This window comes from Dendropsophus ebraccatus, chromosome 8 (genome assembly GCF_027789765.1).
Source record: "Dendropsophus ebraccatus isolate aDenEbr1 chromosome 8, aDenEbr1.pat, whole genome shotgun sequence".
NCBI lineage: Eukaryota > Metazoa > Chordata > Amphibia > Anura > Hylidae > Dendropsophus > Dendropsophus ebraccatus.
Genome location: NC_091461.1, coordinates 113,398,884 through 113,413,228, shown reverse-complemented (window position 1 = coordinate 113,413,228; position 14,345 = coordinate 113,398,884). Strand labels below are relative to the sequence as shown.

Sequence of the window (14,345 nt, the reverse complement as noted above, 5' to 3'; positions counted from 1 at the left end):
CTGGGTTGAGCGGAATGGTTAGGATTTCCTAAGTACACCCGCGTTGCGAGTTGGAGTTCATCGACTTTACTTAACTTAGCTCCACCCGGATCAGTTCCTAGCTTTTCTGCGGAAACTGTCCTGCACTGTACTGACTCTTATTCCTTGGCATGGGTTGAGGTTATCTGTAGGCTAGCTCTCCTGAAGGGCTCAGCAGCTCATCATACAGCTTGTGTGGTGCTTCAAGAAAAAGGGTTGTGTGAGCTGTCTGTTCTGCGTCCTACCCATGCGGGGCACTGACTAAGAACTAACTTGTAGTGGGGACCTGGCAGAGGGCCAGGGCCCAGGTAGAACAACTGGGAAGAGCTATCTGAGCTGCGTCCTTTCTCCTCCAAAGCTCGGCTAAGACTCCCCATCACCCAAGGGACTAACTTCCTAACCAGCTCGTGTGCTGTGTTGTGGTTGGGTGGACAGAATGCAATAAGAGAACGGGATAGAGAAGAGAGAATCGAATAGAAGGAGAAATTCTACTGGACAACAGAATCTGGTACATACTGAAACAATAACCCTTTCGTTTACTTCAGCCGTGCAGTTTTTAGACCTTAGTTACACACTATAGCGACATCTAGTGGTCATTTTCAGTAACAAAACAGCTATAGCAAAATCACAGATAAGTACACACTTTTATGAGGGGTGTAAAGAATAGCAACACCCACAGTGGGACACCACAGAAGTAAATTACAAATCTCTGGCACTTTCTGGCACCAGTTAATTTAAAAGAAAAAATTGTCGGGTGAACTATTACTTTAAATTGTTTAGGGAACAGCCGTTAAAAACGATCACTAATTGGCTGATTGGATCTTTTGACCAGCGGTAAAATCTATCATTATAGGCCGCCCATGTGTAAGCAGAAGACCTAAATCTTAATGAATGTAATGGCCGCACAAACAATACAGTGATCGCTCCTGCGGCCCGGCCGTGCAATTCGTTCTACCTTGTAAAAACACTGCAAGCGAGCACCAATTACACTGATCAGCTCTCATTTGGGTCTTTTCATGGTATCATTTTGGGCTGTGTAAAAAGACCCTAAGGCCAGTTTAAAGGGAACCTGTCACCATGATAATGCTATCTAATCTATCCCCATCATGTTATAGAGCAGGAAGAGCTGAGCTGATTGATATAAATCTTTATGGGAAGAAATTCAGTATAAATTTTAACATGTTGCTTGAAATCCCAAATCATTCTATGATAAGGAGTCCAGTGGGCGGAGTCACTCAATGGACTGGACTCTTTAGCATGGAAAATTAGATATTTCAATCAATAAATTACAACTTATACTGAATCTTTTACCATAAAGATATATATCAATCTGCTCAGCTCCTTCTGCTCTATAACATGATGGCGATAGCTTAGGTAGAACTTTCATGGTGACAGGTTCCCTTTAAGGGATAGCCCTGAGCCCAATATTTTCTCATGTATGAATGTGTTATAACGAGAAGCGTTTTAGTCTCTGGTGGTTTATACAACATTATACACTAGGGCACCTCTTGGTGTTACACTTACTCCCCCACTACAGACATGTCTGATACATGAGCCGCTCTGTGGACACGGGTCACCGAATAGTTCTATTTTGTCCAGGATTTCGGCGTCTAACACTCCCAGGCATCAAGAAGCAGTTTTATGACAAAACATCAGATAGCGTTCCGGTCTCCCGGTGACAGCAGATCATTACTGACGACAGGCAGCGTAGTTCTTCTTCTTCCAACGCGGATTCCTGTTTAGTCGCATGATTTTTGGGGACGGCCAAATTTCAGACCTCATCTACATTTCCACCGTGGAGCGATTTGCAAACAACTGTGCGGTGAATGAATTGTTTCTGTGACTCCGACTGCCATTTACATGCACAATTTTAGACACTGCGGGAACTTCAATGACAGACATTTTCCCGCAGGTTACGGCATATTCTGACCAATCAAACAGGTTTGGGTTATTGTTCTTTCTTATTTGTTATGCATACATGCAAAGAATAGATCAGCAAATGCTGGAGTTGACCTTGTAGGAGTCACAATAGTCTGTTCCCTTACAGGTCTGCTATAATATACCGGAGTTATGTAGATTCCTTAAAGGGGTTGTGACATAACTGGGAGGGACAACTGGTGGGGCAGCCATCCAATACCCAGTTATTATCCTTGCAGATCCTATTCTAATTAATGGAACCTTTGCATGACACCTGCTGGGATTTGGAGGGTTATGTTGGCAGCTCGAGTTTGAGCCTTCCATGAACATTCGGACTTAAGTTCTGGTGGTAGATTACCGTATATCTGCTCAAACCCTTTATATAAAGATATAAAGAACATAAAAAAGACAGCCTAAGCCACATAAGGGAACACAAGTCCAACTAGATTTAAACATTTGGACTTAAAGCGAATGTGCTGATGGTACATTTGCTCTAAAGTGTCACTGTTGTATTTTTATTTTATTTTTTTTGCAGAAATCAATAGTCCAGGCGATTTTAAGAAACGTTGTAATTGGGTTTATTAGGCAAATATGCCATTATCTGCATTCAAAAAGACTTTCCCCAGCCCCCCCCCCTCTCTCTCAGTCACTGCTCATTATCAGGAAATCTCGACTCTTTTACATCAGTCGGCCCTGTGTAACCTATGGAGGGGGGAGGAGGGAGATTAGTCGCCAGCAGAGAACAAAGAGTAACAGCGGGACCTGTGTGAAAGCCGGTATTCAAAGGTCAGAGAGATCAGTGCTGACTTCAGAGGAGATAGCCCGGTAATGTAGCTGTAAATTAACTCTTTGTTGTCCTATTTTGGTGCCTCATCTCCCTCCACCCCTCCCCTCTCCATAGAGAACAATGAAGATGGGGGGGGGGGGGGGAGCTTCAAACTGCTTTTTCATGATAAAAATGCATTTTTCGGCTAATAAACCCCAATTACAAAGTTTCTTAAAATCGTCTGTACTATTGATTTCTGCAAAAAAAGTTTAAACAACAGTGACACTTTACCAGCGTGGGGAAAGTGGGGAATTCCACCAGCGTGGGGAAGCTGGGGCCACTGTCCTTTTTTTGAACCGTGGCCTGGTTCCCGCATATGGCGCAGTTCTACTCCTGGACACCAACCATTACCAGGATGGAGACATGAGAGAGAAATAGAGAAGGGGGGGGGATGATGGAGTTGGAGATGGACAGATGTGAGAAATGGATGAAAAGATAGATAATAGACAATTGATGAGGTTTAAGCTAATTGTATTAGAAATGTGTTGGTGCAATCTGTTGATTTTAGTATATCATGTTTGTGGCAACATAACATCACCACCCAGGCAGATTAGACATCTCGGTTTCTAACTGCACAATCATTTTGTTCTCAGGGAGATAAGCAACTGCCAGAGGAATATGACAGTAAATCCAAACACATGAAAATTCAGCCGAGCTGAGCGTGCATATGAGGGCACCTGTCAGCTAAACAAGATAGATAGATAGATAGATACATAGATAGGAGATAGATAGATAGATAGAAGATAGATAGATAGGAGATAGATAGATAGATAGATAGAAGATAGATAGATAAGAGATAGATAGATAGATAGATAAGAGATAGATAGATAGATAGATAGATAGATAGATAGATAGATAGATAGATAGATAGATAGATAGATAGATTCAATACAGAGTAGCATTCCAGTATGTGGTAGGTGGTGCCAGCGGATAATCCCAACCAAAGGTTGAAGTTTTTCACTTCACCTTTGTGTGCTGCGGAGTATATACTATTGGACTAGATAGATAGATAGATAAGAGATTGTTATATTTCAGGATTTTCAGAGCACCACTGTCATCCGATTTTAGGAACGCCAATATCCATATAGAAATGAGGGAAGATTTATGGCGCAGTCTTAGGGCCAGTTCACACAGAGTAAAACTGGTGGAATCCTGCCAGCCTCCGTGTCATACTGGCCATCTATGGAAGAGCAAGACCTCCTATAGACTGCCAGTATGACACGGAGGCTGGCAGGATTCTGCAGCGGAGAGTTCCCTCGCAGATTTCCGCCAGTTTTACTCCGTGTGAACTGGCCCTTACAGTAAGAATATATTATGTTGTCCATAGCAACCAATCACAGCCCAACTCTCATTTTACCAGAGCTTATAAATATTTAAAATCTGAGCTGTGTTTGGTTGCTATGGGCAACAGTGGTCGTTCTTACATTCATGGTGGTTTTTGTTGGCGTTTTTTTCCCCTCTATAGATGTCTATGGGAGGAAAAACCTTATTTCTTGAAAAAAAAAAAAAGCCAAACACTCAGCTTAGGAGCCAGAAAAGCACCAAAATGCCCTAAAAAACGCCAAACATAAAAGATCACGTGGGTGTCTCATATTTTCCTATCTCGACTCTCAGCTAACATCTGGCCGCAGCTTCTTTGAAATGTGCCAATTTTGGTATTTTTATTGGCTTTTTTTTCTTACAGAACATCATCCCCATCATGGGACACTCAATATCCATATGACAAGGATGAAGCGGCAGGAAGTGTTGTCATGGTGACACAAAAAGACAGATGTTGTGAGATTTGGGTCTATCAAGAAATGATTATAAACCACTAAAAATAACAATAATACAATGCAAGATGGAGACTTCAAGGGCTTCTAGCCGACACTTCTGGTTATTCTCCTTTACTTGTCTGACAGGAATCCATGCGGTTATTTTGTTAGTATCCGGACATATCATCTTTATCCATTGTCTTTTTTCATCCAGAATCAGATTGTTGAAAAAAAAAAAAAAAAGGATTCGTCATCTGATTTGGCGTGAGGGACCTGGAAGCGAAACGCGTTGTGTTCTCACATCCAGCGCTCAGTGAAGGTCACTGCCCTTTATGCAATTCTCTAAATTATAAATGTTGAGTTAACATAAGCAAAAACCTCATGGCGCGGGTCACATGTACCACAGGCCGTAGCCGTGATTTCCCATCATTACAGATATCACTTTTCTTACCAGTAAAATTTGTATTGTTAAAATTCCCCTCCACGTTAACCCCTTACTGCCGCATCCAATGGCCCCAGACCTTTGGGTACCACTGCACCTAAGACAATTCAGTTGTATACCTGGTGCCAGAGACTATTCATATAAAGTACTGCTTTGGTAGAGGGGAGTACTGGCCAACAAACACCAAAGTCCAGGTGTGACAGCGCCCCCTATAGCCAACCCAATGCAGAGACAATTTGACCCATATACAAGTCATACTCAGTCCCCTATAGACTGGTATTAGAATAGGGAGCAGTATTGTAAAGTTAGCACAAGTCTTTAGATTTCATCCCATCTATATTCTGTATTATAGAGTCTACATACCATGTTTCCGCAAAAATAAGACAGTGCCCTATATTAATTTTCGTGATTGGTGAGCGGCACTGGGAGGGAGAGAGGCGAGCGGCACGGGGAGGGAGAGAGATTGGTAAGCAGCCCTGGAGGGAGAGAGGTGAGGGGCACAGAGAGGTGAGGGGCACAGGGAGGGAGGGGGATTGGTGAGCAGCACGGGGAGAGAGATTGGTGAGCGGCATCAGGAGGGAGAGAGATGAGGAGGAAGATTGGGGAACGGCACCGGGAGGAAGGGAGAGAGGTGAGCGGCACGGGGAGGGAAACTGGTGAGCGGCACTGGGAGGCAGGTTCGTGAGCAGCACTGGGAGGGAGAGAGATTGGTAAGCGGCACCGGAAGGGAGGGAGATTGGTGAGCGGCACCGGAAGGGAGGGAGATTGGTGAGCGGTACAGGGAGGGAGGGAGATTGGTGAGCGGCACAGGGAGGGAGATTGGTGAGCGACACGGGGAGGGAGATTGGTGAGCGGCACAGGGAGAGAGATTGGTGAGCGGCACGGGGAGGGAGAGAGATTGGTGAGCGGTACCGAGAGGGAGAGAGGTGAGCGGCAAGGGGAGGGAGAGAGGTGAGCGGCACGGGGAGGGAGATTGGTGAGCGGCACGGGGAGGGAGATTGGTGAGCGGCACGGGGAGGGAGAGAGATGAGCGGCACAGGGAGGGAGGGAGATTGGTGAGCAGCACGGGGAGAGAGATTGGTGAGCGGCACGGGGAGGGAGATTACAGTAGATGGTGCCAACCAATACCAGAGCTGTGGGTTGTGTCTGTGTCTTGTAGCCCTGGTCATATAGTGGACAGACATTGGTAGCTGCACAAGTACAAGTGGATACAAGTCTATTTTTATATCTTCTGCTATTTTTTACTATATTTTTTCTTCAGGGCCATGTTGCACCCTCTCTTATATACGTCATTGTTCATGCCCTTGGTTTCCCTGTTCAGCCTCTAGTCTCCATGGTGCACCAGGTTAGAGCACTTTGCTGCTTTCAGGTTTGATGAATTTATGAATTGTCCAAAGTGCTCAGTGTTACAGCATGCGATCCACCTACACAGTAATGTGTAGAATAAAACGCCCAAACCATCTTTATAAAAAGAACATAGAGACCTGATCAGATAGGAGGTTGTCATCGGAGTCACAGAGATACAAACATAGACACGCACTGCCATCCCGGGGAAGGGGTGTCTCAGTATATTGTATGTATATGTATATGTGGAGTATATGTGTCTAAACATCAAGAAGCATGTGTGCATATGAATCTAGAAAGATGTGTGTCTATGCATCTAGGAGGATGTGTGTCTATGCATCTAGGAGGATGTGTGTCTATGCATCTAAGAGGATGTGTGTCTATGCATCTAAGAGGATGTGTGTCTATGCATTTAGGAGTATATGTGTCTATGCATCTAGGAGGATGTGTGTCTATGCATCTAGAAGGATGTGTGTCTATGTATCTAGGTGGATGTGTGTCTATGCATCTAGGAGGATGTGTGTCTATGTATCTAGGTGGATGTGTGGCTATGCATCTAGAATGATATGTGTCTATGCATCTAGGAGGATGTGTGTTTATGTATCTAGGTGGATGTGTGTCTATGCATCTAGAAGGATGTGTGTCTATGCATCTAGGAGGATGTGTGTCTATGTATCTAGGTGGATGTGTGTCTATGCATCTAGAAGGATATGTGTCTATGCATCTAGGAGGATGGGTGTCTATGCATCTAGGAGAATGTGTGTCTATGCATCTAGAAGGATGTGTGTCTATGCATCTAGGAGGATGTGTGTCTATGTATCTAGGTGGATGTGTGTCTATGTATCTAGGAGAATGTGTGTCTATGCATCTAGAACAGGGGTGGGGAACCTTTTCCATGTCGAGGGCCGGTCGGGCATTAATAAAATCATTCGAGGGCCGCATACCGTGCGCGGCAGTTAGTAGCGGGGGTTTGCAGCACCCAGGACAAGGCATAGTATTGTTCCCCTAGTGCCCCTGCTATTGTAGTTAACCCCCAGTGATGCCCCTTGTAGTCTAGTTAACCCCCAAGTCATGTCCCTGGTAGCCTAGTTAACCCCCATCAGGCATGTCCCTGGTAGCCTAGTTATTCCCCCCCTCCATCAGTCATGTCTCTGGTAGCCTAGTTGTCCCCCCCATCAGTCATGTCCCTGGTAGCCTAGTTGTCCCTCCCCATCAGTCATGTCTCTGGTAGCCTAGTTGTCTCCCCCATCAGTCATGTCCCTGGTGGCCTAGTTATCCCCCCATCAGTCATGTCCCTGGTAGCCTAGTTGTCCCCCCCCCATCAGTCATGTCCCTGGTAGCCTAGTTGTCCCCCCCCATCAGTCATGTCTCTGGTAGCCTAGTTGTCCCCCCCCATCAGTCATGTCTCTGGTAGCCTAGTTGTCCCCCCCATCAGTCATGTCCCTGGTAGCCTAGTTGTCCCCCCCATCAGTCATGTCCCTGGTGGCCTAGTTGTCCCCCCCCCATCAGGCATGTCCCTGGTAGCCTAGTTATTCCCCCCCCCATCAGGCATGTCCCTGGTAGCCTAGTTAACCCCCATCAAGCATGTCCCTGGTAGCCTAGTTGTCCCCCCCCCCCATCAGTTATGTCCCTGGTAGCCTAGTTATTCCCCCCCCCCCATCAGTCATGTCTCTGGTAGCCTAGTTATTCCCCCCCCCCATCAGGCATGTCCCTGGTAGCCTAGTTATTCCCCCCCCCCCATCAGTCATGTCTCTGGTAGCCTAGTTATTCCCCCCCCCCATCAGGCATGTCCCTGGTAGCCTAGTTGTCCCCCCCCCATCAGTTATGTCCCTGGTAGCCTAGTTATTCCCCCCCCCCATCAGTCATGTCTCTGGTAGCCTAGTTATTCCCCCCCCCCCATCAGGCATGTCCCTGGTAGCCTAGTTGTCCCCCCCCCCATCAGTTATGTCCCTGGTAGCCTAGTTATTCCCCCCCCCCCATCAGTCATGTCTCTGGTAGCCTAGTTATTCCCCCCCCCCATCAGGCATGTCTCTGGTAGCCTAGTTGTCTCCCCCATCAGTCATGTCCCTGGTGGCCTAGTTATCCCCCCATCAGTCATGTCCCTGGTAGCCTAGTTGTCCCCCCCCCCCCATCAGTCATGTCCCTGGTAGCCTAGTTGTCCCCCCCCATCAGTCATGTCCCTGGTAGCCTAGTTGTCCCCCCCATCAGTCATGTCCCTGGTAGCCTAGTTGTCCCCCCCCCCATCAGTCATGTCCCTGGTAGCCTAGTTGTCCCCCCCATCAGTCATGTCCCTGGTAGCCTAGTTGTCCCCCCCATCAGTCATGTCCCTGGTAGCCTAGTTGTCCCCCCCCCCCCATCAGTCATGTCCCTGGGATCCTAGTTAACCCCCAAATAAAAAAATAAACATCCCACTCACCTTACCTCCGTTCCCACGCAGTCCAGGTCCTCTTCTCTCCCAGGTCCTCTGTGTCGGTCCTCTCCTGCAGGCGGCGCGCGATGAAATGACGTCATCGCGCGCGGCCCGCAAGAGACTAAAGACACGCGCCGCTCTGCTGGGGAAGAAGCCGGCACAGACAGCATCCTCCTGTGTCCGGCAGCTGTCACAGACACCGGAGGATGCTGTGTATGCCGGCTTCTTCCCCAGCAGAGCGGCGAGCATCACAGGGGAGCTGCGAGCCGCGGGCCGCATCGGGAGGTCTCAGGGGCCGGATGCGGCCCGCGGGCCGGAGGTTCCCCACCCCTGATCTAGAAGGATGTGTGTCTATGCATCTAGAAGGATGTGTGTCTATGCATCTAGGAGGATGTGTGTCTATGTATCTAGGTGGATGTGTGTCTATGCATCTAGGAGGATGTGTGTCTATGTATCTAGGTGGATGTGTGTCTATGCATCTAGGAGGATGTGTGTCTATGCATCTAGGAGGATGTGTGTCTATGTATCTAAGTGGATGTGTGTCTATGCATCTAGAAGGATGTGTGTCTATGCATCTAGAAAGATGTGTGTCTATGTATCTAGGTGGATGTGTGTCTATGTATCTAGGTGGATGTGTGGCTATGCATCTAGAAGGATGTGTGTCTATGCATCTAGAAAGATGTGTGTCTATGTATCTAGGTGGATGTGTGTCTATGTATCTAGGTGGATGTGTGGCTATGCATCTAGAAGGATGTGGGTCTATGCATCTAGGAGGATGTGTGTCTATGTATCTAGGTGGATGTGTGTCTATGCATCTAGGAGGATGTGTGTCTATGTATTTAGAAGGATGTGTGTCTATGCATCTAGGAGGATGTGTGTCTATGCATCTAGGAGGATGTGTGTCTATGTATCTAAGTGGATGTGTGTCTATGCATCTAGAAGGATGTGTGTCTATGCATCTAGAAAGATGTGTGTCTATGTATCTAGGTGGATGTGTGTCTATGTATCTAGGTGAATGTGTGTCAATGAATCTAGTAAGATGTGTGTCTATGCACCTAAGAGTATATGTGTCTATGCATCTAGAACGATGTGTGTTTATGCATCTGGGAGTATATGTGTCTATGCATCTTGGAGTATATGTGTCTATGCATCTTGGAGTATATGTGTCTATGCATCTTGGAGTATATGTGTCTATGAAGCTACGAGGGTGTGTGTCTATGGGAACATTTTAAAAGGGAAGGGAGAGGTGGAAGAGAGCAAGTAAAGACAGAAGAGAGAAGGGAGGAAGGGACAAAAATGAAGGACGGTAGGGAGCAAGGGGTGAGAGGTAGAAGAGAGGAGGAATAGAAAGAAAGAAATAAGGGATGGTGGAAAAGCAGAGAAAAAATGGCCAGTAGGGTGGAGGGAAAGAAGAGAGAAATTGGGAAAGGTGAGGAAAAAGGAGACAGAATGGAGGTATGGTAAAGTGGAAGTAGGATAGCAGGAGGCATACAAAGAGAGAAAGAGTAGTAAGTCATAATAGGGAATACAGACAGGAATAAGTAGAGGGCAGTAGGAAGGAAAGAGACAGAGAAAATGAAAGAGGCAGAAAAAGAGAGAGAGAGAGAGAGAGAGCAGAATAACAGTCCTAATGTAATCTAGATGTGCCACAGGATAACACCATTGAGGGGTTCACTACATTAATCCTCCTTTCCCTTTGGCTTGGAAATCTCTGGCACTTTGATCCTTGGACACAGTAATCCCTTTAAAGCATCATTACATTTGTCTGACTCCAGGGCTCTCCATAAGGCGGTTACTGTCACTTCATGGCAGGTGGTGCACCAAACAGGTCCCGGAGCTCGGCGGGTTACTGCAGCCACAGCCGCTGGACCTGTTACACTGCTATAGTATGATTTTTTTTAAATATAGGAGAAAATTATACAACGTATCTAAGCTGAGCTGAGATACAAACTGGCCTTTATAATACAAACGATTCATTTACCAATACGGTTAATTTAGGGAAAACGGTAATTTTTGATACCAAAAAGATCTATTAAAACCTCTCTTATACCATGAATTATTACCTAATCGGCACTTCTCCAGTACCACGTGTGTGTGGTACGTATGGAAGGGAAAAATTCTCATTTTAAAAATCCAAATTTCAAACATTTTAAATTGATAAATGTTTTGAATTAAAGGGGTATTCCTCTCAAACATAATTTTTGATATGTTGCTGCCCATGGTGAGACTAACAATTCCTTCCGTACTTGTTATTATCTATTCGGTCTACTTCCCCCAGTTCTGAGCTGCTGCTTTCCGCTGTATATACCTATATATGATCCAATGGGTGTATACCCCAGGGTCCATATGCACACTACAATGCCAAAACCAAAAAAGGGAAAGAAGGGGGGAAAACAAACCCACCCCGCTAACCAACCATGCAGGACCAAAAATCACAAAGTTTTATATAATCATATATCTTTATTTGTATGTATGAAAAGTATATTACAAAACAAGATTAAAATATTTTTTACATAATGGAGGAACTGACACATGAACAGAACCCCAGAACAATGGTGGTGGTAAATAATATAGAGCAATATATGTACAAAATACAGAAATAGTAAATAAATTTACACAAACGGAGCACTGGGCATTGGGCATGTAATAGACTAAGTTTCAAGCATAGTGCTTAATAAAGTGCATACAAAATACTACCCATATGTCCTTAATGCAACGACCACCATACCACTCACCCGACGCGCGTTTCGCGTACTTGCTTTATCGATAAAGCAAGTACGCGAAACGCGCGTCGGGTGAGTGGTATGGTGGTCGTTGCATTAAGGACATATGGGTAGTATTTTGTATGCACTTTATTAAGCACTATGCTTGAAACTTAGTCTATTACATGCCCAATGCCCAGTGCTCCGTTTGTGTAAATTTATTTACTATTTCTGTATTTTGTACATATATTGCTCTATATTATTTACCACCACCATTGTTCTGGGGTTCTGTTCATGTGTCAGTTCCTCCATTATGTAAAAAATATTTTAATCTTGTTTTGTAATATACTTTTCATACATACAAATAAAGATATATGATTATATAAAACTTTGTGATTTTTGGTCCTGCATGGTTGGTTAGCGGGGTGGGTTTGTTTTCCCCCCTTCTTTCCCTTTTTTGGTTTTTGCTTTCCGCTGTAAACACAAAAATCTGTGTGTGAGCTTTTCCCTCTGTCTCCCCCTCTTCCCCCCTCTCTTCTGAGACAGATGATGTAAACAAGTCCCAGACTGGCTTTATCTGCAACATTGTACCTTCTTTGTAATGCTGGGAGGGTTATCACAGTAAGTTCATTAGCTACAATGTTGCAGGTAAAGCCAGGGACTTGTTTACATCAGCTGTCTCAGAAGGGAGGGGGGAAAAGCTCACACACAGATTTTTGTATTTTCAGCAGAAAGCAGCAGCTCAGGAGTGGTGGAAGGAGACTAAATAAATAATATAAAGTATGGAATTAATTGTTATTCGCACTATGGGCAGCAACATATCAAAGGTTATGTTTGAGTGGAATACCTCTTTAATTGCAAGAGACCACACCTCTCCCCCCAATATATTTAAAGCAGTCTCAAACCAGGACTCTCTTATCTCTGTCCCATTAGGATAACCCATATTTTGTTAGATCACATGGGCAAGAGGAGACCCAGCCTATAAAGCGTAATGTAGAGCCGCTTAACCATTCATATAACGAGGCGCCATGTAATACCACGTTTGTCCAGCAGTGGTCACTGCAGGAAAATTGGCCAGCTTTCTACGGCTTTCCACAAGAAATTCAACTGGTCGCTGGGGGTTTGGACTGCGACAATCACATCAATCCGCTGATTTCCAGTGGGGACTTAGGGAAGGGGTTGTCCATGAGACAGCTCCTTTTGCTGATGTCATGTCTACCTTAAAGTGTAACTATCATTTGTAAAAACTTCTGACATGTCAGAAGTGCGTATGAGTGGGGGTCCTGGTGCTGAGATGAGTGAAGGGGGAAAAGCGCTCAGCAGTGCGGGCTCTGCCCCTTCATCTTCGCTATAACTGCAGTGTATTGAAGTATAATGGAGCCTACGGAAGTTCCATAGACTCCCATTATAATTCCGTAGACTGCTTGTATTAGCAGTCTACGGAATTCATCTCCATATAGCGGAGATGCAGGGGCAAAGTGCATGCTGCTGAGCGCTTCTGCCCCTTCATTCTAGCGATTGGACCCCCAGTTTATACAAATGATCGTTACACTTTAACCAATATGACTTGGTCGACATCCACAGTCCATAACTGCAACTTTTTGGAACACTGCATATTTTTAAAGTGTATCTTAATGTACGGATATACATAAACTCCAAGTAGAATCATTTCGACCAGTAAGATCATCAACAGCATAAAATGTATCACAAAAGTCAAACTTGTTTGGGTCCACCAATTTTTCCATGGGGCATGGGTGTCAAACTCGCGGACTCCAGCTGTTGCAAAACTACAATTCCCATCATGCCTGGACAGCCAAAGCTTTAGCTTTGGCTGTCCAGGCATGATGGGAATTGTAGTTTTGCAACAGCTGGAGGCCGCAAGTTTGACACTTGTTCCATAGGGCATGGCTAACAAGTAGCCATCTTGGCAACAAATCAGTCAGTGCACACATTGGTGTATAGTAGGTGCATACACAAAACGCATATCTCTTCGCTTTTTCAAGGAATATTTGTAATTGAACCCGGATAGAAATCGTACTACAAATTTAGGTTCACCGTCCACATAAACCTAATACATAGGGTACACATGGCGGCCGCGCAACAACCTCCGATCTCGGGTGATATCAAACGTTACAAAACAGAGTAGCGATAAAAAGTCGAGCTTTGCATTCGCTGCCAGAATCCCCCCCTTGTTCAGTACCGAAAGCTGTCAAAGTGAATAACAAGTGTGGGTGGTCCCTGGGGTCACCGAAGAGAGGGAGGTGGGGAAAATCAAATAATAGCGAACAGCATAAAATGACACGGCTGGGAAGCCTCCCTGTTGCTTTCTTGCACCGCTCTCTGTCTGGGAGATTAAGCTGCTGAGATTTAATGCCGCATTTGCCTCCTAGTTAAAGGCCACCGGCCCCCGTAAACACCAGACGCTAATGTGGCTATGACTTGGGCTGCCAATGAGAAGAAGACGGTCATCTCAGCTCACAAGTTTCTCTGCATGTCCAATATGAAATCAATGTTGTTATACAGCCTTGCCCCCTGCCCCCCCCCCCACCTTAAAAGTGGCAGCGAGGGTCATCAATCAGTACAAGAGCCGCTGCCTGGCACACTGCCAGCCTGGGATAAGTATATCTCCTCCTTACCTTGTGGTCTGAGACGCTGATGTACCCCTCCAGGACGGGGCTGGGGGTATACTCCTTGGCGCTTATCCTGCCCTCCTTCCTGATGGCAGCTGCCGATGATGAGTGCGGCGGGCTCTGTTCTTTCACGCTGCCCATATTGCTGTACATGATCACCAGACTGGTACACATGGTGCTGAGTGCTAGCAATACTGCCAGCCCATGGCGCTGCATACAGAAGAATGGCTGTTAGCATCTATTCCATTATACACCGGCACATGGCTGCGATATACTGTATTAGTGCGGAGTTAACCCTTACA

The 14,345-nt window shown here is 45.7% G+C and overlaps 1 protein-coding gene across 1 annotated transcript in view; it reads right to left on the bottom strand.

The window, feature by feature from the left end:
- ST6GALNAC5 (ST6 N-acetylgalactosaminide alpha-2,6-sialyltransferase 5) overlaps positions 1-14,345 on the bottom strand; it is a 108,439-nt gene that overhangs the window by 93,202 nt on the left and 892 nt on the right. The window contains exon 2 of the mRNA XM_069979447.1: positions 14,050-14,253. Within this exon, the coding sequence (XP_069835548.1) occupies positions 14,050-14,253 (204 nt within the window). The remainder of the gene's footprint in view (positions 1-14,049; positions 14,254-14,345) is intronic.